Below are 25,598 nucleotides of genomic sequence, written 5' to 3'. Positions count from 1 at the left end.
TATTCTCTCATAGTATAATGAAAATTAGGAAATTAACATTGCACCGTTATTATCTAACCCACAACTTATTCATATTTTGTTTATAAGAAAATGTCCTTTTGTTATGAAAACTAATATACATATGTATATGTAAGACTGGGACATTGTGCTGTACACCAGAAATTGACACATTGTAACTGACTGTACTTCAATTTTTAAAAATTCAAAAAATAAAAAAAGAAAATGTCATTTTGGGTTCCTTTAATCTAGAACAGTTCCTCAAACTTTTAAAACAACTTAATTGAGGTATAATGGACATAAACTGCACATATTTAAAGTGAACAGTTTGAAGGAGGGAGGGTATAGTTCAGTGATAGAGTACCTATCTGACATGCATGAGGTCCTGGGTTCAATCCTCAGTACCATTAAAAAATAAATAAACCTAATTACCTCCCCCTACTAAAAGTAAAAAATTTTTTTTTAATTTAAGTGTACAATTTGATAAGTATGACATATGTATACACTGTGTGACCATTAACATACTCAAAATCCATCACTCAAAAGTTCTTTTGTGCCCCTTCAAAGTCCCTACCCCTGCCCCCACAACTGTACCATTTCTCCTCAGGCAAGCATTATCTTTCCATCGCTATACTTGTGTTTGCATTTCCTAGAGTTTGCTATAAATGGAATCATATAATATGTACTTTTTTGTGTTGTTTAGAGCAATTCCTCAATATTTGTCTTTTATGACATTGCTATTTTTGCAAAATGCAGATTACTTATTTTGTCCTTCAATTTGGGTTTGTCTAATGCTTCCTTATGACTAGATTTGGGTTATACATTTTTTTTTTAAGGGAGAAAGCAGTTAGGTTTATTTTTATGTATTTATTTGTTTTTAATGAAGGGACTGGGAATTGAATCCAGGACCTTGTGCATGCTAAGCATAACCCTCACCCCAGTTGTACATTTTTGTATGAATACCTTCTTATCAGGAGAGACATAATGTCAGTTTGCCCCACTACTCATGATCTTAATTTTTTTTTTAACATTTTTTATTGATTTATAATCATTTTACAATGTGTCAAATTCCAGTGTTCAGCACAATTTTTCAGTCATTCATGGACATAAACACACTCATTGTCACATTTTTTTCTCTGTGAGTTATCATAATATTTTGTGTATATTTCCCTGTGCTATACAGTGTAATCTTGTTTATCTATTCTACAATTTTGAAATCCCAGGCTATCCCTTCCCACCCTCCACCCCCCGGTAACCACAAGTCTGTATTCTCTGTCTGTGAGTCTATTTCTGCTTAATTTTGAACATTAGATTAAGGCAGTGTCTTTCAGATTTCTCCATTGTAAAATCAGCATTTTTTTACTTTGTATTTAATAAATATCTTGTAGGGCAATTGAGACTTATAAACGTATACCTACTCCTCAAACTTTCACTCCTCAGTTTTAGCATTCATTGGTGATTTTTGCCTAATTGTTGCCAAGTGGTGATTCTGTTTCTATGATTTCTAAATCTATACGTTAGCTTTAAAGTCCAAGGAAGAGCTTTTTCTTCTTTATTTCAGTATGAACTTAAAGATTTTTTTATTATATTTAGTAGGTTATACTCCTTTATTATCATTAATTATTTTGATGCTCAAATTGTCCCAAATTTGGCCAAGGAACACCTTCAACCATTCTTTGAGTAATTCTCTTTGTTTTCTGACACAAGTGTTGTATTTTCTGTCCTGCCCTAAACCAAATGTCAGCTATTTATCGCAGGAAACTTGCTTCTTTTTGGTGGCGAACAATACTTTAGAAACCAAGATCTTGGTGATGGGTGTTATTGTTGTTACTGAAATGTCAGTGGTGTGTTTAAAAGTTGGAACATGCATACGTTGAATTAGTTCTCCTCTCCCCCACCCCCTCCCGCCACTTTCAGCCTCTGTCTCTGTCTCACACACACCACCCTCACCTTTCAATGTTGTTATGTCATTCATCACAATTTTAATTTATTTCTGTTTACATTCTATTTCAAGGTTCCCCTATACTTGATGATATTCATATTCCCTTGCTCTCTCTTGCTTTCCCCCTCCCCCAAAAGATCACCTTTATTCCTGACAAAGGTGATTCTGAAAAATATGTAATGTTGTCCTTATACTAAATGCTGACAATAGATGGACCTACTTATCCAACAGTGTGTGGAAAGGCAGAGAAGAACATAGGGAACCCTTCTCTGAGGGAAATTCATTCTGATAGAGCAAGGAACAATTGTACACTATCCTGTTTCTGGTTTCTTTTGCTTCATATTATGTTTATGAGATGCATCAATAATGTTGCTTATAGTTGCAGTCACTCATTCTCATTGCAGAGTAGTAGTCCATTGTATGTACATGTCACAATACCTGTAGCCATTCCATTGTTAGTGAGCAGTGGAATGTTACAGTTCAGTACTGTACAGAACAGTAAAATGAACATAGAAGTGCTACTATGGACATTTTCATAAATGTCTTTTGGTGAATATAATTGGATGAATATTCTATTGAGTATATTCCTAGGAGTGGAATTGCTTAGTCACAGAATATACGTATGTTTAGCTTCCATAGCTATTACCAAAGAGCTGTGGTTGTTCCAATTAGGACTGTCATCAGTTGTATATGAGAGTTTCACTTGCTCCATATCCTTGCCAACACTCGATATTTTCTGACTTGTTTTAATCATTTTGTTGGGTGTGTAATGGCATCAATACATTATGTTTCCTTGATGACTAATGAAATTGAGCTACCTCTCATGCTTCTTAGCCACTTAGCTATCATCTTTGAAGTGCCTGTGAAGTCTTTTGTCCATTTTTAAATTGGCTTTTTGGCCTTTTCATTATTGGGTAATGAGTTCGTTGTATTTTGTTGATACAAATCCTCTGTTGAATAAATGATTGTAGGTACCTTTACCTATTCTACGGCTTAATCTTTTCAGTAACTTAATCATGCTTTTGTTTGTTTGTTTGTTTGTTTAATGCAGGTACTGGGGATTGAACCCAGACCTTGTGCACACTAAGCACACGCTCTCCCACTGAGCTATACCCTCCTCCAATCATGGTTTTTAACTAACAGATATTCTTAACTTTAGTGTGGTCTAGTTTACCAGCCATCTCCTTTATGATAGCTTTTCATGTCCTGTTTGTCTACTTTTTGCCAGTTCAAAGGTCATGAAGATGTTCTTTTGCTTTCTTCTTAAAAAGTTACTTTTTTAAACCTTTCACATTTAGATGTACAATAGATGTGGAATTGACTTTTGTCCATAGTGTAAGATGGGAGTAAAGATTCATTTTCTTTCATATGCTTATCTGCTTGAGCAGCACCATTACTCAACTGCTGTCCTTTCCCCACTACTGCAACATCAAGTTTGTCACAAATAAGGTGATTGATTAGTTCTGCATGTTTCTAGACTGTTTCATTGACCTTTTTGTTTATCTTTGTGTCTGAATTCTCATCATTTCTAGGCTTATAACTTGTCTTGCTAACTGGTAGTATAAATCCTTTAGCTTTGTTCTTCAGTATTTATTTTGGCTTTTTTTTTTCTTTGTATTTTCATCAAAATTTTCGAATCAGCTCGTAAGTTTCCACAAAAAACTCTTCTGGGATTTTTATTGTGATTATGTTGAATGTATACATCAATTTGTAGAGTTTAACATTTTTACAATATTGAATCTTCTAGTTCATGACCAGAGTATATCTTTAAATCTTATTTAACTCCTTTCAATAATATCTTATACTTTTCAATATAGTTATTTAACTTGTTTTATTTTTAGATATTTGATATCACAATTTTTATATTTATTTTATGCTCTTAATGATTGAAGGCCATTTATTTTGATAAGTAAGAATATCAATAAGAAAATATATTTCATGTGTTTCTTCCTAACATCGGAATTATTTTATTTATTGAGTGTTGGAATGAGAAAGAGAAAATACATCTACAGTTTTTAAATATTACTGTTTCTGTTAGTGTTTATATGAAACGAATGTACATTTTTAAAAAACAGAACTGTTAGAATTTTTTTCTACTAAAGTATACTTAGCCTCCAAAGGCATATGTCATTTCTCAAAATGTTAACTACTGATGTCTGAGAGAAGTAAAAGCAATTTTTGATTTACTTTTTTAATGATAGATTACATTTTTGTTTCCCAATTGTTTCTTTTAATTATACAACAAGGTGGTGAGATAGTCTTCTCAGTGATATCTTTTGGCCAGGAGAAAAAAATGTTATTTTTCTGCCAAGTTTAGTTCAGCTTACTGTTCTCCATATGCAGAGATACAGATAATTGAAACCACTAACTTTATAACTCTTAGTCATCTAGGAATTTGCTCTTGGCTAGGTACACCTGCGTATTTATAATTTAGCATATTGAGACATGTGTACTCTATTTACTGAATGGTGATAGAGGTAAAAAGAAGGTGGGGTGGGGAGGCTTTTTAGAGACTCAAAGAGTAGATGCTTTGACCATGCTATGCTTTCACAGATAATTTTTAGTGTGTTTAAAAACAACAGCAAAACACCAAAGAAACAGAAAAACCATACAGTTGTTTGTAGATGTACTGAGGGCAGAGTCTTGAATTCTATATCTATAGCTCGATGATTTTGGTATAGTATTTCATATTTAATTAGCATGAACTGAATGACTTAAGAAGTTGGTGAGTTGGTTGCCAAAGTGAAATAGTCTCTCTTATGTTTACTTCAGTTAATATTGATTTCCCCTCAAATATGAAAGAGTTATTATATTAATTGCAGTATACTAGAGAACGGTGTAAAATGTGCTGTTTATTACCATGCTATCTTCTTAGCTAATAGAAATTCCACCTGGAGAAATAGTAACACCTATCTAGGTTGTGCTTGAAAAGCTAGAAGTTAAGTAGTATTATATGATAGAAATCGAACCACGGACTGTCCACTATCTTAGGATAGTGTGATAACAGTCTAGTTCCAGAGATGTCACCTGGATTGGTTGATTTCTTATTTAATTTCATTTTATCCATTTTAATGGGAGTTGGGGAGGGGGGCAGGCCTCTCCTGGCCCCTGCTTTTCTCTGTGTTTTCAAACAGCCAGATCTCATTTTGGCATATGTTGTATATAGCATATGGAACATATTTTTGCTACCAGCTCTTGCAATTGAGGGCAGATGTTATATGTCCTTAAATATGCCTTTAAGAAATCTCTTTGGATCACTACTGATACTTCAGTAGCATACCTCACCACAGAGCTGACCATAGGAAAAAATGCCTTTGGCTTCAAGCATCCTTGCATGTTTAAACCCCAAGTATGTCAACAAAACCATGCTGATCTCGATTGATTCTGACCAGTGGGTGTTAATTTTTAGAATCTTGTCACTATGGTTCAAATCTTACCTTGCCATTTTGTGTAGACCATCTTATCCAGAAAGAAAAATGTGTGAAACTGACTTCATCTAGTTTCAGTATAATCCAAGTGATACTATCATTTACTAGTGAGCACTGTAGTACTCATTTATTTTGCTACAGAGCTTAACTTTCCATCTCTTTTCGTTGGTCAGCTTCTTGATTTTTTTGTTCCAGGATAGCATTTCAAGAGTTGATGGTTTCAAAACCGCAAAAGTCATTCTCCTTATAAAGTAGCCAGTCATTGTGGTACTATGATGAATGTGATACAAGTGTACCCAGGAAGGAGAGAAGGTGGGATCCTTTTGTATTATTATCATAGTAAAATAAGTTACAACTAACAAAAGAATCAATCTAAGCAATTCAAGTCATTATCTTGATATTGAGACTCAGTACACAAGTCATGATTATCCAGAAATTCTTGGCTAATTATCATCAGCTCTTCATGCCTGGTAGAAAGAAATAAGAGAAATCGTGCTCCTTTCTGATTTGTGTCCCATTAGTACTGAGTCCCAGTTTTAAAAAAGAAAGGCATGGTGTTCTTCTGCAGAGAGAGCAGTAATTAGAAGTGAGATGTTTACTTCTAAAGCCCAAGCCCAGGCCATATGGGGTGCTAGAGCATAATAGGTACTCAACAGCTGTTTGCTGAACAAGTGATTCAGTGAATGAATGAAATCTCATTTAAAAAAAAGTAAGATTCAGTCTTTCTCACATATGAATGTCTCTTTTAAAAGTGTACTGTAAACCTTTATATCCCATATGTACCTAATATATCATCTTAGCAGGTAGTATCCCAAAACTTTTCGGGGTTTATTTTATATATGTCATTCTCAAGTACCAAAGATGTTAAGATCATGGGATATCTATGACAGAAATTCAAGTAGAGGATTTGAGAAAAAAAGTTTTTAGCAAGGTACACAGTGCTTTAAACCATGTTAAAAACCAGCTGCCTGTGTTGTTTAAAATTGCTGCTATATGCATTTGTGATTGTAAGTTATACCAAGATCCAAAGTTTGGACAACTCAATATTCTAGAGGGAAAAGGAGCAGGAAAGCACAAAATCATGTATTTTTCTAATTGTAAATGGAATTTAGAAAAACAATTCTGGAAGGATACATACCTACCAAACCAAACTGTTGAAAGTGTTAACCGCTGAGGATTGGATTTTTTGGATGGACAAGGGGTGTATTAGAAAATATGTGAATTTAACTTTTTGCTTAATTTTTTCTACATGGTTTGACTTTCTACATGTTGAGCTTGTATTTCTTCAAAAGTAATAAAATATTAAATCAAAGTAATAATTTGCATTTAAAAAATTTAGAAGCAGGAGCAAGATAGAGTATAATTCTGGTACCTAGAGGCAACCACCATGAGTATATAGGTATATTTGCTTCCAGTATTTTTTCTGCATTTAAAAAACAACATCATTGAAGTTGAATGGGGTAAAATTTTCTTCTTCTCCTTTTTTTCACTCAGTACATCATTAGCATTTTTCCTTGTAATTAAAAAACTAAAGATTTAAAAATTATGTGTATAATGTGCCTTTAGGTAAATCAATATAACTTACTAAATTATTTTTCATTGCTGGATGCTTCAGTTTCTTACAGTTTCTCATATGGTAGTGAACTTTTTCTATATAAATCTTGGTTCCCATTTCAGATTATTTTCTTGACACTGGAATCTACTAGTCCTTTATTTCAAGCTAAAAGTATTAGCGTAACCAAAATTTAGTATTTTGCTAATGATTCATTGCCTAATGACTTCTAAATCTTTACCACTTTTGGAAACCTGAAGTTTGTAGTACAGGTATTTTTTTGAAAGTCAGATCCATTTCCTTCTCTTAAAAGGAGAAATTAAAGTTTCTATGACATTCTTTTTGGTAAACACATCTTCATGCCCTCTCAAAGATGGGGATTGAGCCAGCATTTCAGTGTATCTCCTAACTAATGACTGGATACTAGCCAGATCAGATTAGGTACTTGGTGTATTTTTAGCTACTATGGAAAGAACAGAAATTACTATTATTATATTAGTACTTTAGTCTGCTAAACTTTCCACATGCTTTTTGATTGCTAGACAAGAATTCCTAAGACTAATTTGATCCTAGTTTAAATTATCCCAATACTCATGTTTTATATGATATTTTAGAAATCATAAGGTTAGAGCTTCTATATCAGGTTTTTAATCCAGATGGGATTTTGTGCTCTGTGATCCCATTCCCCCCAAATTTTATGTAACATTGTTTTATGTGCATTTTTTCTGGAAAGATTGTCCTTAACTTTTATTAGGTTTCACAGAAATGTAAACCACATCTCCTACTCCCCAAAATAAAAACAAATAAGAGAATCACAGCAATCTTAATCTCAAAATCATCAAAATCTTAAAAGACTTTGAAGTAGTGAAATCTACAACTGTTACTATGGTTAAGGACAAAACAGTTATACTAAGAGTTTTGATATTCCCCCATGTGGCCACCAGTGTGAGAATAGATCTATTTGTGGCATGTGATAGTCAGACCCATGAAGCAGGGATCATGAGAAGCAGCAGTGATGTCTACATAGGGTCTGGCAGAGTCCCTGCCACATAGTAGGTGCTTAAACATGGTGGCTATTATTTTAGTCTTGAAGAAATTTGAGTATTCATTCCATTATTTTTACCTGTTTCCCTCTTGCTACTTCATTCATGTTATTTGGAGGAAGGTAACTGAAGTCCTTAGAAGTAGCCAGTATACACCATTTCACAGTATCTGCAAAAGCATTTTTCCTACTAGAGGATTAAGATGCATTATGAATGAATTGGTTTCACTGTTCCCATGTGATACAGAATTATAGTTGTGGTTTCCAGTGAGATGATGATGCCACAGTTATTTTCTTGTCCTTGTATAATGAGAGGGTTTTGGTGTTTCTGCTGTATTCTAGACATTTACACTATGCAGCTTATTTTTGTATCATGTTTCATGTGGAACACCATTTTGTGGTGAGTTTTCTATTAACAGGCAAAAGTAAGATCAAGGCAGGAGGAAGCAGAAGGACAAGACAGGGGAAGCCCACAGTTGAGCTGAGCCATGGACTTTTGGAGGGAGCTGATGTAGTTTAGACTTAGAGAGAGAAGTGTGTGTGTGTGTGTGTGTGTGTGTGTGTGTGTGTGTGTGTGTGTCTGTGTCTGTGTCTGTGTGTGTTTAGTTTCCTCCACTCTTATAGGAGTAAGTGTCTTGTTTAGGAGTTATACAGAATTGCAGGGAAATTTGTCTGAGTTAGTACAGAATTGCAGGGAGATTTGTCCACTAGTCAACATAAAATTAAATTACCTTTTTTATTCACCTAATTCCATTTTCTAGGGACACTTCTAGTGTGCTATGAGATGTTAAAACAAACAGAAATCAATCAAACTAGGAAAACGAAACAAAATAGTGTTTAACTTTTTTCTTTTTAAGGAGCCAGTGACCAGGCAACTTTGTCTTTATTTGACAGTTAGGTACACAAGATTTTAACAAAATTTAAACTTTTTGACTTGAAGCACAGGAAGCTGGCAAAGGAAAGGGGGAAAAATAACATTTATGGAGGGTCTATTGTGGACCAAACACTGTGCTAAAAGTCTTAAACTTACCATATTTGATTTGATCCTGACAGTGACCCATGAAGTGTGAGTATTAGGACTTTCATTTTGCAGACTATGAAATGGAAACCCACTTTAAAAAAATGTGTAGGGGAAGGTATAACTCAAGTGGTAGAGAGCATGTTTAGCATGCATGAGGTCCAGGGTTCAATCCCCAGTATGTCCTCTAGAAATAAACCTAATTACCTCCCCCCATCAAAAAAAAAAAAAAAAAGTTAGTTCCCCATGGCTAGCAAGTAGTAGAGGCACTCTTTCCTCTATGATAAAGGAGAATTAAATAATTAATCTCTCCTTTTTAAATTGAGATTTAATTCACATATAAAATTCACCCTTAAAAGTGTGCAATTCAGTGGTCTTTAGTATATTTACAAGGTTATGCAACCAACACCACAATCTAATTCTGGAACATTTTCAGCACCCCAAAAAAGAAACCTAGTACAATTAAGCAGTGACTCTCCATTGTCCCCTCCCCCAACTCCTGGTAACCATTAATCTATTTTTTGTCTCTATTGGTTTCCCTATTATGAGCATTTTATATAAATGGAATCATACAATATTTGGTCTTCTGTATCTGGCTTCTTTAACTTAGCATGTTTTCAAGGTTCATCCATGTCATAGCATTTATCAGTTCCCCTTTTATGGCTGAGTAATATTTCATTGCATGAATAAACCACATTTTGCACAAACATTCATTGATGGACTTTGGAGTTGTTTCTATTTGTTGGCTATTACGAATAATGTTACTATGAACATTTGTGTACAGGTTTTTGTGTAGACATGTGTATTTAGTTATTTTTGGTATATTCCTAGGTGTGGAACTCCTGGGTCAGATGATAACTCTTTGCTTAACTTTAAAGAATTGCTTAAACTGTTTTCCAAAGCAGCTGTACCATTTTAAATTCAATTCAACCATTTTAAATTCAACCAGGGTTCTAATTTCTCTACATCCTTATGGACACTTACTATCTGACTTTTTGATTTATTGGCATCCTAGTGTGTGTGAAGTGGTTTCTCAGGATGGTTTTGATATGCATGTCTCTAACGATTAATGATGTCAAGCATCTTTTCATGTGCTTATTGACCATTTGTAGATCTTATTTGGAGAAGTGTTTGTTCAAGTCTGTCTTAGTCCATTTGGGCTGCTATAGCAAAACACGACAGACTGGGTGGCTTATAAACAGCAGAAATATATTGCTTGCAGTTCTGAAGAAGGTACCAGCATGGTCAAATTCTAGTGTAGGACCCTAGTTCATAGCTGATGCCTTCTTACTGTGTCCTCACATGGTAGAAGAGGCTGGGGATCTCTCTGGAGCTTCTTTTATATGGCACTAATCCCATTCATAAGGGTTCCACCCTCATGACTTAAGCATCTCCCAAATGCCCTGCCTTCTAATATCATCATATTGGGCATTAGGATTTTAGCATGTGGATTTTGGTGTGCTAACAAATGCCAACACTAACATTGTGTAGTGCTTGGCATTTGGTAGCCACCAAACAAATGTTGCTTGAATTGAATGACACTGGTCATAGATGTGGAACTGGTATGTAGCACACATTGATATCTGAAGAGGTTAATAACAACTCTTATGGACTGAGTCCTTTCTAAGTGCCCAGTACTGTATTAAGCACTGACATGCTCATTGTCTCATTTAATCCTTAGAACAATCCTGTGAAATATACATTCTTCCCCCAAAGTATAGGGTAAGACACTGAGACTTAGAGAAGCCAAGTAATTTATGTAAGACTACACAATTGATCTTGGATCAGAGCCCTTGGCTTGGATGGTAAGTGCTTATTTTAACTACCATGTCCCTGAGCAAGGGCAACAAGCAAAATGGGAGGAACCTGGAGGGTATAGAGAAGTGGGACCAGAAGATTGAGGATAGTCATGCTAAGGTTATTGCTGCTATTTTTCAGACTGGTGAAACTTTCAAAAAGATGTGTAAGAATCTTATAGGCTCATTTTGCAAAAGTATACTTTTTCTTTTGACATGAATCAATATTTAAACTCTTTGAGTTTGCAAATTTCACTGTTTTTCTATTTTAATTTTAAAGTTACATTTCTCTTTGACCTTCATCTTTTTAGCTCTTTTCTTCCACTTTTAATTTTTACTTAAAATATTTTTACCTTCCCTGGACCTCATTTCCCTCTGAGTCTTGGTCTGGTAATTCTACACCATCATGGTAATTTTTGCACTCTCCTATACCTCCAAGCAGATGTTTTTATATTTTATATAGCTTTTCTAATTGCCTTCAGCAGGCAGTTGTTTTGAATTATCAATTCTATGATTGCTGGAAGTGAAAGTTTCATATTCGTTTTAACTAATAAATTTAAGGTTATGTCATGATGGTATAGTAGAATAAGCATGCCCCAATTCTAGCAGAAATCTGGTTAATGCTAGATTTATCTGGGAGAGATTCCAATATCCCAAAATACTGTTTGCTTGAATATCTCCATTTTTATATTAAATGAGTTTTAATTGCTCAATACCTTATTTATTTGTACATAGTTTTCGTAATTAGTGACAGCCATCGTTCTCTGTTGCTACAATGGAACCACCGTGCCAGACACTAGCTCTTGTCGTAGCCGTTACAACATTTAACCCTAATGTCAGCATTGTCCCTCACTGGGTTTATGGGAGGCTAACTTGTGCAAGTCCCGTAGTTAATAAACATCATTGGGATTTGGATCTCGCCAGACATATACTGATTTTGTATAAGATAATATTTTGATATTGTGTAATGTAACATTTTTAGTTAGACAAGCCAGAAGGAAATAATACTTTCTTTAAAAAAAAAAAAAACTATAACATTTTTAAGCACATGCATAGTTATGATTAAGAAAAGTGTTAGCTAAAGTGATCTTTTATCCCCTCCAAACCCACTAATGTTTTGTTTATTATGATAATTAGCAAAAGTAGCCATATAAGAATATGAGTATATATTCATAAAGTTAGAAACTTAATTACAGCATCAGTGAAATGATGTCCATAAAAGAACTGTTGTTATGGGCAAGGAAAATATCAATTCTGCTTATAAATATTTAGTAAAAAATTGTTTTAAAAGAAATATAAATATCTAGCAAAAGCATCAAGAACTATTCATTTTATTTTAAACAACAGGAACAAATTTGCCTATGTGAATAAGTATTTGGAAGTCAGGTAAATCAAACAGATTTTTGGGAGAAAATTGCATTTTCTTAATAAGTTATTAAGAGTATCTGTGGAAACACCATTATAATGTTTATGTTAAAACATTCCTAATAAAGATAGGCAAGTTTTTCATTTAAATCTGTACAATTAGTTATAAGCTTGAGTTCCATACCTGCTAATTTCTAAGGTGGACTGGGGTGAAAAGAACCTTTTTGTTATTACAACACATAGATCTCCTCCTGATCAGCAAGGTATTCCTAAAGGGCTTTACATTGTGAAAACTCAGAAGGATCCCCTCAGACACCGAAATGGTAGTTACAGGTTAGAAGATAAGTCTCTAGTAAGAATATGAGGGCCATTTATTTTATTTGAACAAATGCTAATGTGCCCATTGGACAAGTATTGGATAGCAAGAAAGTCAGACTTCAGAAAAAATTTAATTTTAGGCATTTTATAACAGTACATATATATGGGCTCAAGGGTAAGTTTTTTGAGATCCCACAGGTGTTAAGCAGCACCTCTAATATAGTTAGTGTTCTCTGTTCTATTTCTAGAATGAATAAAGGAAGGGCAGCCCTTACTCTAAACATCAGAAGCATCTGTCCAGGAGAGAGTTACCCAGCTGAAACAGTAACTTATTTCTAGGCAGACAAATCTTTCTCTTCCATGGATTGTGTAAGACTCTAGTAAATTAGTTCAAAAACTAGAGAAGTTAACCTTAGTGAGTGACTGATCTCATCTCAACAAAAACCTACTTACACATATTCTCAAAATACCACTTTTCTCTGATTAGGAGACTGAGTTATACAAGGGGATATTCTAGCTTAAAAAAAAAAAAAGGTTTCAGATCTATGACAAACCAGTCACCTCTCCTTAGTTCCATTGAAAAAGTAGCTGCTATTTGTGATGATTAATTTAAGAGGAGTATCATTGTTGGCTTTTGAAAGGACCAATTATGGTAAATTGAAGCATGGGACAGAAATATTTCAAACTGGAATGGCAGAGAATTAAAAACTGATTACATCTCTTCATATGCATGCTCAATGACCAGCATTAACACTCAAGTGGTAGCATATCTATTTATATGCATTTCTCCCCATAGTGTGACTTTCAATAGCCGTAGTGCTCCCAGTGTCCTTGAACATGTTGTTACCTCTATCAGGGTACATACCTTTCTTCTCTCCCTCTCTATTTCACCAACTCCCACTCCCACTAACCCATCCTTAAGTTTCAGTGGAAATGTCACTTAATCTGGGAAGCCACCTCTTGTCTTGCATCGTTTTCTGGGCTCATCCCCTTTCTATACTGCATCATAATTATCCATTTGGGCCTCTCCTGAGATGGTATGTTCTCGGCAGTAAGCCCAGCACCATGTATGCATATTGAAAGTGCCCAACTTTTACTACATTTTTTTTTAAGGGTTTTGATTATTAATTGGGGGATTTCATTATAAAAAAAATGAATGAACAAATTGGCTTGACTTTGCTAAACTTAGGAGACATCTAGATCTAACTTTCTCTGAAAGAAGTTGTATGTGTGTAAATGCTTTGAGCTTCTCAGTAAAACAACACATTTTTAGGATTTTGCTATTAGACCAAAAACTGACGGTACAGTGCTATCTAGAGTCATCTCTCTAGCTTGAATGGCATAGAGAAAGAGCCTGAAGTTACAGAATTTCTTTTAAAAAAGGAATAATATTCATTATAAAGTACACAGGACAGACTAGCAATAACAAGAAGCAAACTTCAATATATCACTCACAAAAGGGGAAATTTTTCTAAATCACAGCGTCTTTTGTGATTTCTTTGTTTTTGACAAAAAGAAACCATAGATGCTGTTATTGGACTTCTGTTCAAATTATCTAGACTGTAATAGAGGGAGTAGGCTTGCCAATTTCAAGTTAGTACTAAGAATTGTTGAGGAATTGTGGAGAGGTGATATTTCAGATGCATTAGTCTCTAGCATTATCTATGTTTCACCTCATTGTCAGCTGTTCTCACTTGGCAACTGTTGCAGATCATTGCTTGCTCGCTTGTTCCTTAATTCTTGCTATTGAAGAGCAGTTATTTTTACCAGCAGTAATTAGTACTGCTAGAGGTAATGGGGTTGGACACTAGGTAGTCCTGGCCCTTTGGAGGGAAAAAGGGCTACTACAGATAAGCCTCAAGGAAGGAAATAAGGGAGGAAAGCCAGGGAAAGGCTGTGCCAGGGGATCAGCCACCTATACCCAGGCAATTATTGCTCGACTCAATCACCCAGAAAGATGTCCAGTGTTAGCCTTTCAGGTTCCTATACTTCACATGAAATACAATCAAATGACCTTTAGATTCTGTATTAGAATTGTTAAAAGTATAAGCCACCTTTTAAGAAAGTTCTTATTGACTGGAAGTTTACAAAAGATGGTACTTGGAATATCTTGTCCAGGTATCACTGCAAAAGCTATGACTCTTCAACAATATGAAAGAAGAGAAATATAGAAGGATTTCATAGGAGAGGAGAGTGTGGATAATATTGGAAGGATTTTATGCTGCAGAGGTGTCAGTTTTGAGGAATAGTGAATTACTCTTGAGATTAATTTAGTCAGTGTTTATATCTAGTTTCTTGTGGGTACAGAATTGTGCAGGTTTAGAAAGAGAAGTAGGATTTTGAAATCATTCATAAATTTATCTTTCAGGCAAAATATACCATTTAAAAAGCACACCTAGTGTATCATTGATTTTAAAATATCAATCTTCTTGAGCTGTTCTTCTATCCTAAAAATGATGCATGTGAGTTTTTTTTTTTTAAGTATGGGTGATTTACAATATTATATTAGTTTCAAGTGTACAACATAATGATTCGGTATTTTTATACTGAAGTATATGGTTTTAAAGATGGTTCTTTTAAGGTTATTGTGGGACATTTACATATGTCCATTGCTGGGTGTTGAAGAGGAATTGTAGAGAGCGTAGAGTAGATGGTTAGAATTAGGCTCAAGCCAAGTTCTAACTTTGCTGTGTAACCTGAGTTAATTAACTTTACTTCTTTGGACCTGGATTTACCTATAAAATAAAGTAGTTAGACTAAATTTTCTCTGATGTTCTTTTTTAGCTTTGTAATCACGTGATTTTTGAGAGAAAAGAAATAGATCTTATTTTATAATATTTGAAAGAACCTAGTGTATACTTGTGTTATTACAAAGTTAAATATGAACTTACATAATTTAATAATAATGGTTCCTTGTGTGAAAAACAAATAGATTTAAGTGATAAAAATAAATTTTGGATAAGTAGGTCTACAACCCAAGGTTTCCTGATTTCTGATCTATTGTTCTTTCAGCAGGATCTAGTTATATGCATTTTGCCCTAAATAATAGGAATGGGAATGGCTCTCTCTCTCTCTCTCTCTCTCTTTCGGTAGGGGGAGGTAATTAGGTTTATTTATTTATTTTTAGAAGAGGTAATGGGGATTATACCCAGGACCTCAGGCATGCTAAGCATGCGCTCTACTGCTTCAGCTACACCCTCCTCCAGGAATGGCTCTCTTGACTTCCACTTTCTCTGGGAGTAATTTCTGATTATTCTTTCTAACAAAGCTCTCTGTCACCTTAAGCTGAGACTGACAAATCGCTAAGGATAGGATTTAGAACAGATGGTCACAACCAATAGACGTTACCAATCTAGTCTGTTCAAACAAGTATAGATCTGCATGGTGTAGTATCAGTTGGATATTTAGAGTTGATGTTAGTTCTGGTCACTTCCATTAACCCTCATTTAGTTGGCTTTAGATTTGGTTTCATTTATTAACTCATTTTACAGAACACTGCACGTAGACCTTCGATGTTTGCTTAGGTTGCCAAGTGCAGCGTTGTGTGAATATTCAGTACACCTAACATTCTGAGCCTGGTTTTATTTTATTGAGGCAAACATATGTATCACACAGGTAATAAAATGATTTAAAATATATAGTTATGTCAATATACCATAGCCACTTTACTAAATATTGAGCAATCAACTTGGGAAAATGTTGATGCTTTTTAGAAATTGTATTCAAGTATTCAAGGGGAGAGGTATAATCTGTAATTGAAATTGAAGGCATTTTAAGAAATGTAGGGCTACCCTTGTGTGTATTGTTGACGGGAATGTAAAATGGTAGAAAGTGATCTGGCTGCAGGAAATGGCTTGGCAGTTCCTCAAAAAATGAAACAGAATTGTCACATGATCCAGCAATTCTACTCTTAGGTATATACTCAGAAGAATTGAAAGCAAGGACTCAGATATTTTTGGTCACAGCAGTATTATTCACAATGGTCAAAAGGCAGAAACAACCCAAAAGGGCATCAGCAGAAGAATGGATAAGCAAAATGTGATAAATACACACAGTGAAATATTACTCAGCCTTAAAAAGAAATGAAATTCTTTTTTTGTTGTTGTTTTGGGGGGAGAGGTAATTAGATTTATTTATTTATTTATTTTTAAACCTAGGTACTGGGGATTGAACCCAGGACCCTGTGCATGCTAAGCATGTGCTCTACCACTGAGCTATACCCTCCCCAACCACGCCTGGAATAAAATTCTTACACATTTCACAACATGGATGAACCTTGAGAACATTACGCTAGTTGAAATAAGCCAGACATAAAAGAACAAATATTGTGTGATTCTACTTATATGAGGTATCTAGAGTAGGCAAATTTATAGAGGCAGAGTATAACAGAAGTTAGCAATGTCTGGGAGAAGGCAGTCTAATTAATGGGTACAGAGTTTCTGTCTGGGATGATGAAAAGGTTCTGGAAATGGAAAGTGGTGATAGCTGCACAACATTGTGAATGTACTTAATGCTACAAATTGTACACTTAAAATGGTTAAAATGGAAAATTTCCTGTCTATTTTACCATACATATACACAAATCTCCAAAAATGAAGAAATATAGGGTTAAAAGGTCTTACACTCTTTTCAAATCTTGTTGTATTTGGTCCTGTTTTTCTACCTATTTCATGGTTGCTTCATTTGTCACAGAGAGATTTTTAGTGTGGGCTCAGTGTGCTTAAAGTTGCCACCATGGATGTGGTGAGGTCAGAATCCACTGGTTTTGCTTGCTTTTTACTTCTGTTAAAAATTTTGAGGGTGGGTGGGTGAGGGAGAGGTAATTTAAAGTGGGAAAACAATGCATGTTGGACTTCCCATTCCAACAAGAAAAGCGTGCTTTTGTGGCAAACCAAAAGGCTGGGAATCAACCGTGATGAAATACAGGCTTTCCGGCCCTCACTCTGCTCCTGATTTCTGGTTGTGGGAATCTGTTCTGAATCCAACTGCAAGTGGAAAACCAATCTTTGGCTGAGCAGCCAGAGAGGCCCTTCTGCCAATCCCCCAAATGTGCTGCTGAAACTTTGGCCCTGGGAGGATGGAGCTGAGGCTGTCTTCCCAAGATCTGTGCAGCTGTCAAGGTGGCTGTGATGGGTCTGTGACCGGCGTCTGCACAGCATTTTGGCAGTGACCTTGAGACCTGCCAGCTCAAACAGCTGTCCTGGTTCTCTGTCTACTGCCACTGTTGCATGACCAGGGGGCTCAAGGGAGGGAGCTAAACTACTCTGGTTCTGTCATTCTCTGAGTCTGGCAAGTTCCAACTGCGGTGCCCAGCTCTCCCAGCACCTGCCACCCACTGCGCATGGGGGCAGTCCAGGTGTGTAAGTGTGGGTGGCTGCTTGTTCCTCCTCTGGCTCAGGTCCCAATCCTTAGGAAGTAAGTGGCTTTTTCTGACCATCAGCCTGTGCACAGACAGGCTCCACGTGGGGAGCTGCTTGGCAGCTCTGCAGAGAGATGCTTGGTGACAATTGACGGTCTTGGGAGACAGAGGACCAGAGGTGTCCCTTCTGCCCCAAAGGTTTGAGTTCACCTTCTAGAAGGGACAGATTTCTTTGGGAAATGAAGGTCATCAGAAATGTCCAGAGCAAGAGGGAGAAATCTTTTTGAAATCTCCAGCCACTCAGATTGGCAAGTGTGTTCTGAAAACTCCTCCCCATTCCTTGTCCTCATCCTGTCCTTTTCCTTTTAAGTTGCTTTATTATTATTTTTTAATCCGCCTTTGTCATTGGACATTTATTGACAGAAATCAAATTGCTGTGTTTCTGGGCAAAGCGCCTGCTGCAAAGAGGTGTGGTTCCCGAGGAATGAGACACGCAGCCCAACAGCTGAGCCTACGCTGTCCTCACATAACCTTCCTGCCTTAAATATCGCCAATATTTAGCCTTGCCTTATAAAGTAAAAATGCACAATACCTTCCAGAGTTTCAGCAAGCCCAAATGCCCCCCTCAGCTCAGTTATATCTCCTGTACGTTGGAGGCAGGGCCGCGCACCCCTCCCCCCTCCCCGCGCGCAGACCTGCCCTCCGAGCTGCCAAGAGGTTACTAATCAGGGAGACTCCGCCATCGATCTGATGGTGGAGACCTGGGGGATTTGTGTGCATTGTTTTTGCTGAAGCCTCCTGTGATTTCGGCGCGACCAGATCCTCTGCAGCGAACTCCATGTCGCAGCTTGTGGCTGCCTGTGTCCTGTGGTGAGAGCGGAGCCGCACAGGAGATCCTTTGTCTAGGAAGGCTAGGCAGAGAAGATCACTTTGGAGTTGCTAAGCTCTGCATTGCCATTGGCTGCACTCTTTGTGGGGCTGTTTTTGCAAAAGGCATGCCCAGCACGTCTACAGTGCTGGCAGGCCAGGGCTGCCTTTAAACACCATGATAATAATACCAAAAAGCAGTTTGCAGAACTGTTCCACTGTAGAGGCTTCCTCTGCAGAAGCAAGCAAGATGGCTACCTCGTGGGCTTCGCTGTGAAGAATGCAGAGGCTAATTAAGACAGACTTTAAGGGGAAAAAAGGGTATTTCCCTACTTCATCTTTATGCAAGGCTTTTTTTCAGTGACTTTTAAAGTATACATTTTACATAAGCTCTTTAGGTTCTGCCTAGCAAACATGTTGATGATTTTAGATGGTATAAGTAGTTTTACAGAGAAATAGCCAAAAAATTTTGGGGGGGTGGGAGCTAATTTTTTTCTTAAACGGAGGCTCATTTTGCAATTTGATTTTTTTTAGGTTATAAAGGAAAACAAGAGGCCCCAGAGGGAAAAGAAGCCCAAAGTTTTAAAGGTAATCAGCTATTGATTAAATCATTTTAATTTTTTTCCATTTCATACAGTATTTTTTCTGTCACTTAGGGGTAAATTTGGAATACAGTGGATGTGAATTCTCCCAGATTTTTAGTAGATAAATGAATTTTCACTCAACTAAAGTGTTTTCTCTCTCTCTCTCTCTCTTTTTTTGATATGCTGCATAATGTGCATATTAGCATCCTTTATTTTCAACTCCACACAAGTCTGCAGAACGAAAAGTTTATATGCAAAGTGTTGTGAATAAAATTTGTTTTTCTTTGTGGCTCCCTTTGTAACATCTGCATTTGTGGTGTTGCACCAGTGTGTAAACTTAAGCTCCTAAGGAGAAAGACACGATTTAAAGTTGACAGCTATGATCCATTGTGATTTTAATAGACCTTCCATTAGATACTATTTTAAAATGTGTGATCTTTTTCTTTCCAAAGGAAAAGGTCCTTAGAGGTTTTAGTTCAACTTAAAATGTATAAGCCATTGAAATTTTACAGCCAAATTACAGTTGCTTAATCCCAAATTCTCATTATAGCATCTTTAATTCTAGCATTCATGGAGCTGTAGGAATGTGTATGTTTTCTTTATTTTCAGGAGTTGGCTTAATGAGTATGTAGTAGTTACTTAATTCAGTTATAAGCCAGCAGTCCAGGTTATGAGCTTTATACAGTATTTAGAAGGGTTAATTTAAATGCATATACCATTACTAAAAGTTCAAGGCTAGCTTTAGTCTAGCAAATAGGTGCTTATGTGTTAAAGGTTTCAAGTGGTGTATTGCTACTATGCATGTAAGGCACCTGAGCAAGCAATCTTTTTATTCAAGGAGACATATTAAGCAGTAAAACCACTAGTTTTTAAAATTATGCTGTGTATATATAATTTAAAATATTTTAATCTAATCCCAGCTTTTCTTTTGCAAATAAAGTTGTAGCACTCAAAGAGGAACAACATGTCTGAACTGTGGATTTGGCATATTTTAAAATCTCATTTGTTTCCCCAGTTGTGTACCTTGAAAATGCTATTGACATGGAGAATCAAAGCTTGCTTTGCTTTCTAATTTGTCTGACCACTTTGAGTTTCTGTTTCCTGTGTGTACACAGCATTGCCATGTACAGTTTTCATCAACCAACAAGTATTTATTTAATATTTACCACAGTCATCAGTGTGCTAGACACTGTAAAATGAATGAAATTGCTTGGCACAAATTCTCCCTGGGTCTGGACAAATAGAATACTGGTTATTTTCAAGGTAAATTAAACCCTTCTCTCTTTTTATTTTGCATATTGATCTACCCACCCACTTTTACTTCCTTTTCCTCCCCCAATTATAGCAGAATATCATTAAAAGCCCTGATTCTATTTCTTAATCTCTTTTTACATTTTCTGTATTGGGTATGTCTATCTCAGATGTTTTGCCTTAAAACCTTCAAGGGAGAAATAGCTTTAGTCCTGCTGTAATAAATGGCTCTCAAATTTGTAGGGGGTGGGAATGCACATAGAAGAAATGGATGGAGAATGCATGGCCAAACTATGGACTAAGCTTGGTGTCATCACCTACCTTTGCTAGGAAGTAGAATTGGGCTTTGGGAATACTATTTAATTCTGTTTATTTTGTTAGTCTGTGGGTGTCCTGTCACCTGAAATAAATTTCAGAAGTAAATATACTGTGTGTTGCTTTTTTGAATTATGGCAATGGACTCTGACTTAAAGAACAAACAAAAAAAGTGCCTGTGGGTGACTAAACTTCATGTGCCACAACAAACAGAACTAAATTGTTGCTCACTTTCCTCTGTAGTTCTCAGTTGTTGTACAAGAGTAGGGAAGTGCTCTAAGAGGAAAAAAAAAATTAACTTTTTTTTTTCTGATGTGGGCATTTTAAAATGTTTTCTTTAATTTCCCATTGGGCATAATATTTTTTGTTTTTCTCAGAAAGCTTTGTGTCTCTGGTCTCCAGTAGAAATGCTAAAATACTTTTAGATTTTAGGCTGATGTGTGTAAACTACAGTTAGAGCAAATGTAGAATATTATATAACCCTGAAGGAGATGTTAAGAAAACTAAATCCACATTTTGTATTGTGGATTATTGGAGGGTGGAGGAAAAGTAAAACTTTCCACTTAGGGTTTTATGGGTGAGGACTTAACATTCCAGCTGACTACTACCCGAGGGATCAATGATGGGAATCTGCAGGTTACAACTCGATATCCTTGCATAATTCTCTTTTGGTACTGTGCCGGAGTTCCACTCAGCTTCCTTTGACTCTGGCCTCTTAGATCTTCAGATCTGCTGGGTCCCTTGCTCTTTGCCAGGGTGCATGCTACCTATAGGTATACTGACTGGTTTTCATCGTTATGGTCTATTAGGAAGTAGTTGGATAGATGAAGGGTCTGATGAAGGAAACTGGGAATAGAATTGAAGCTTGTCTCATCCTACTCTGAACCTGCTAACTAAATACTGAATCCAGTTGTGGGGCTGAGATTGCCTGGTGTGTCTCACACCTCTCATCTTTAAACAATCTGTTATCTATATCTATAGCCTTTGTTCACTCAATTTTATAATTCAAAATTTAAAACTATAAATAGTGATCTTAAATCACTGATTAGAGAGAGCATTTTTCTCTAGCTGAAATGATAGTTTTTGTCCAAAGCACTCTAATGGCCAGAATGGGTATCAAATGTTGGGGGTGGGAGTGGGGTGCTCAGCACAAACTTCTGCCCTGACTGGTGCTCAAGGAACAGGTTCCTACTCAAGCCCTATTGATGGTCACTAGAGTTATTTTCATATATAGATGATATCTTAGCTGTTATAGTTGTTTTCTTGACTCTTGAGTAAGGTAAAGGTGTGAGGTAATTTCAGGTCTTGAATCAGGAACCTGGATGTATGAGTGGCATGGTTTCCAACTCCCCTTGGTAAAAACATTTATGTAAATAATTAGCACTTTGTGATTTGGAGTAAGAGGATGTATTCCCTTAGAGAAATTCAACTTTAAGGCAGTATCATGTCAGTTAGGTTGTCAGTTGTTGTCCTTACAGAAAAATCAGATTGCACAGTCAATTGAGAGCATTGGGGAGACTTTAATAAAGGGATGGTTTAAAGGGTGTGGGCAGGGTTCAGAAAACTGAGGATTACAAAGCATCCCAGGGCTAATGACAGCAGAGAGATATTGCCACTCCTAGGCCTGAAGGGGCAAGGGTGTGGGGGCAGGAACTCTGGTAAAATAGTTGTAATTAATCTGAAGAGCAAGGGCTTTTGTTGTGGCCTTTGGTAAAAGGATCTTTCTGCAAAGAGAAAGTCATGGGGAGGTGGCTATGGAAATAAATCCTCTGCCTGCCCTCCAGTTTCCTGCTGCTTTCAAAAAGTGTGAGTATCCCTGAGAGGGGACTACATTTATACATTCTGTAATTTTTTGTCTGGTAAGGGAAATTTTCTAGCAATTTGGTTATAAAATATCAAGATAGTATTTGGAATAACTGGGTGAAGAAATATAAAGAAATATCAGTGGATATTAAACCAGGAAACTGTCTACAGCTGATATAGAAAAGACAAAAATGAAAATGAATTGATCTTCCTGCTAGCTTCTGTGCTGGCAGCCCTGCTTTCTTCACTGTTTCCTTCCTTCCTTGATAATGCTGATAAGGAGAACAAGAAGTGATGGTGGTGGTGGTGGTGGTGGGGTGATGGGAGAATTAAGACTTACCTTACTAGGAGAGAAGGACAAGATACTGGCTTATAGGTATACTGATAAGTCTTTTTGAAACATGTTTTAAAAGGAGAATCAAATAATAAATGAATCACATTCATGTGTGTTCTTGATTTACATGACAGTGCTGTTCAAAATATTTAGTGCCAACATTGCCTAGCACACACAGGAAATGATCAATAAGTGTTCTTTCTTGACCCAAGAGTATTATTAACATTCAATAATTTTTTTTTTTTAGCTCATACTAAATGCTGGAGCCACAATGGTGTATAAGACCAAAATGATGTCTGCCCTCAAAGAGGTTAAATGTTGATGAGGAAAGGCAGGCTAAATAAATAAATAAATAAAGATAAATAAATGAATAAATTACAAATTGTGGTATATGCTTTGAAGGAAACAAGGGTGCCAAGACAGAGAAAAAACACCCTGTAGGGAAAATTACTTGGTGTCTTTGAGAACTGTTGCCTTCATTTGTAACTTGTTGCATATACTAGTGAGGGTTTAAAAGTACCAAATTAGATACAGTTGAGTTATCTTGTTTCTCTTAAAAACTCATTAAGCTACAAGAAATGTAAGATAACAGGGTTACTAAAGATTTTTTTTTTCTCTGCACACTTATCTACAACTTTGTTTCAGTTAGTTAAAAAAAAATCATTGGTAAAATGATAAACTTTTCTTAACTCTGGTTATAAAGTAACATTCCATGATTTATAACAGCAACATGTTACAGATCTTAGTGACATCAAATACTGAGCCTGCTGGTTGTTGAGGGAAAAAAAAAGTGCTGTTTTGATAGTCTTTCATAGTCCCAGACAAGGATACCTAGACTTCTGAATATAACAGACCAGTAGAGGAAAAAATTCAGAATGGCTGATGAGAGTCTCCAAGAAGGGATACTAGCTTTAAAACAAAACAAAACATATACACTGAAAGAAGATAATCTCAGGATATACGACAGTCATACAAAATTTAATAATTTAAGATATATAATTCAATACACGGTCTTTATTTTCCTCCTTACGTCATAAGCTGGCAAAAACTATCAAAGATGTGTGCTCTCCATCAGTGTTTATTCACACGCTCAAAGGCACACATGGGGCTTCTGCGTGCATACCCAGAAATTGGAATAAGCGTTTCGCCCAGGGATGATGAGACTGATTTCAGGGCTGAGTTCTCACTAAGCCAGCTCTCACACAGTCAAGTCATTCATTTATCATTGGAACACGAACATTCCCAGTGATTCAAGACTCATGTCCATTTTGTAATTTCTAGGAATGATCCCAAATGGAGAATCAGAGTGAATAGAAGCCAAGTGGGGTGAATGGGCTTGAAGAAAATTTCATTCAGGCTACAAAAAAAGTCTGTTGAATTCTTCCTAGCTCAGAAAAGAACATATGCCTTGTGTCTTGAATCCTTATGCTCATCTGATAATATGTTTGTGTTTTTGATAGTGCTAGATTCACACTGTTTTCTGAGGCCTGCCTTCCTTACTATATAGCTCTCTATATACTGATTGGAATATATGCTTAATAGTCAAGTAAAAAGAGCCAAATAAATGCTGTTAATTAAATTTTTGTTAAAACCTTAGTACCTTAATTCATTTTCAAGTTATAATTAATTTAATAATGGGATGCCTTTCATTGTTCAAAATGTGTTATATAAATAGTGTTTTTAAAGTTTTGATGGCAAGATTTACCCACCTTAGTGGCCTAGTCAAGAGAAGGAAGATTATAGTGTCATTCTTTAACCTGTTTTGATACTTCATCATTTTTCTTAAATTTTATTTTTAATTTTTTGGGGGGTGATTACATATTTATTCATTGAATTGTTAATTGGTTTATTTATTCCAAAGGAGATGCCAGGAATTGAACCCAGGACCTCATGCATGTTAAGCATGTGCTCTACCACTGAGCTATACCCTGCCCCCTCATAGTTTTGAATACTAATTGTTTTAGTCCTTTTAAAACTGAAAACAGGACTTATGAAAATTTTTGAAGGAAGGGATGCTGCAGTTTTATTAACTATGTTTAAAATTTAGTGATATCATATGAATTTGATTAAATATGGGTTCTTTTCATGGTTCTAGGGAACCAGATGTTAAACAATAAACTTATTTTAGGAACCTAGATATTTTTAAGTAACTACTTTTTAAAATTTTAAGCATTATATTATGTGTTTAATTTTAAATATAGTATACACAAATACACAATAGGATCATAAAATTGTTATAGAGTTAAGTGAACTATTTAATACATGCACATTGCTTAGGATAGCTTGACATTTCTCAATTAGTGATTTATTATGTCTAAGGTATAATTTAAGTTATTAAAAATATTAAGTGAACCTTTCAGAGAATGTGTATTTTCTTAGCAATATGGTCACTTGCGAAACATAAAGCAATACATATACTTGAGAAATATAAAGCTATATTCCAAAAAGCCTTTTATTTCCTTTTAAAAATATCATGTCTGCTTTTTGTAATAAGGAATATCAGAAGGAAGATTTTAAACCTTGAAAATATTAAGTTTCTCCCTTTTCCCTTTTATTTATATGTCTATCTTTTATAGAATCAATAATTCCATAATAAAGACTAGAATACCATCAACATAAAAAATGAT

At 35.8% G+C, this 25,598-nt stretch overlaps 1 protein-coding gene and 1 non-coding gene across 7 annotated transcripts in view; one reads left to right on the top strand and one right to left on the bottom strand.

The window, feature by feature from the left end:
- Positions 1–25,598, top strand: part of TET1 (tet methylcytosine dioxygenase 1) — a 110,431-nt gene that overhangs the window by 12,078 nt on the left and 72,755 nt on the right. For 4 of the 6 annotated variants that reach the window (XM_031461181.2, XM_031461182.2, XM_010985816.3 and 1 more), the window contains exon 3: positions 19,219–19,272. In XM_031461181.2, the coding sequence (XP_031317041.1) occupies positions 19,219–19,272 (54 nt within the window). The other 2 variants (XM_064488111.1, XM_064488110.1) reach the window with 2 other exon arrangements.
- On the bottom strand, positions 2,986–3,056 carry TRNAT-AGU (transfer RNA threonine (anticodon AGU)). Its single transcript has one exon. It is a non-coding gene; the product is annotated as a tRNA-Thr (tRNA).

Source organism: Camelus dromedarius, chromosome 8, assembly GCF_036321535.1.
Source record: "Camelus dromedarius isolate mCamDro1 chromosome 8, mCamDro1.pat, whole genome shotgun sequence".
NCBI lineage: Eukaryota > Metazoa > Chordata > Mammalia > Artiodactyla > Camelidae > Camelus > Camelus dromedarius.
This window is presented reverse-complemented; position numbering and strand designations above follow the sequence as displayed.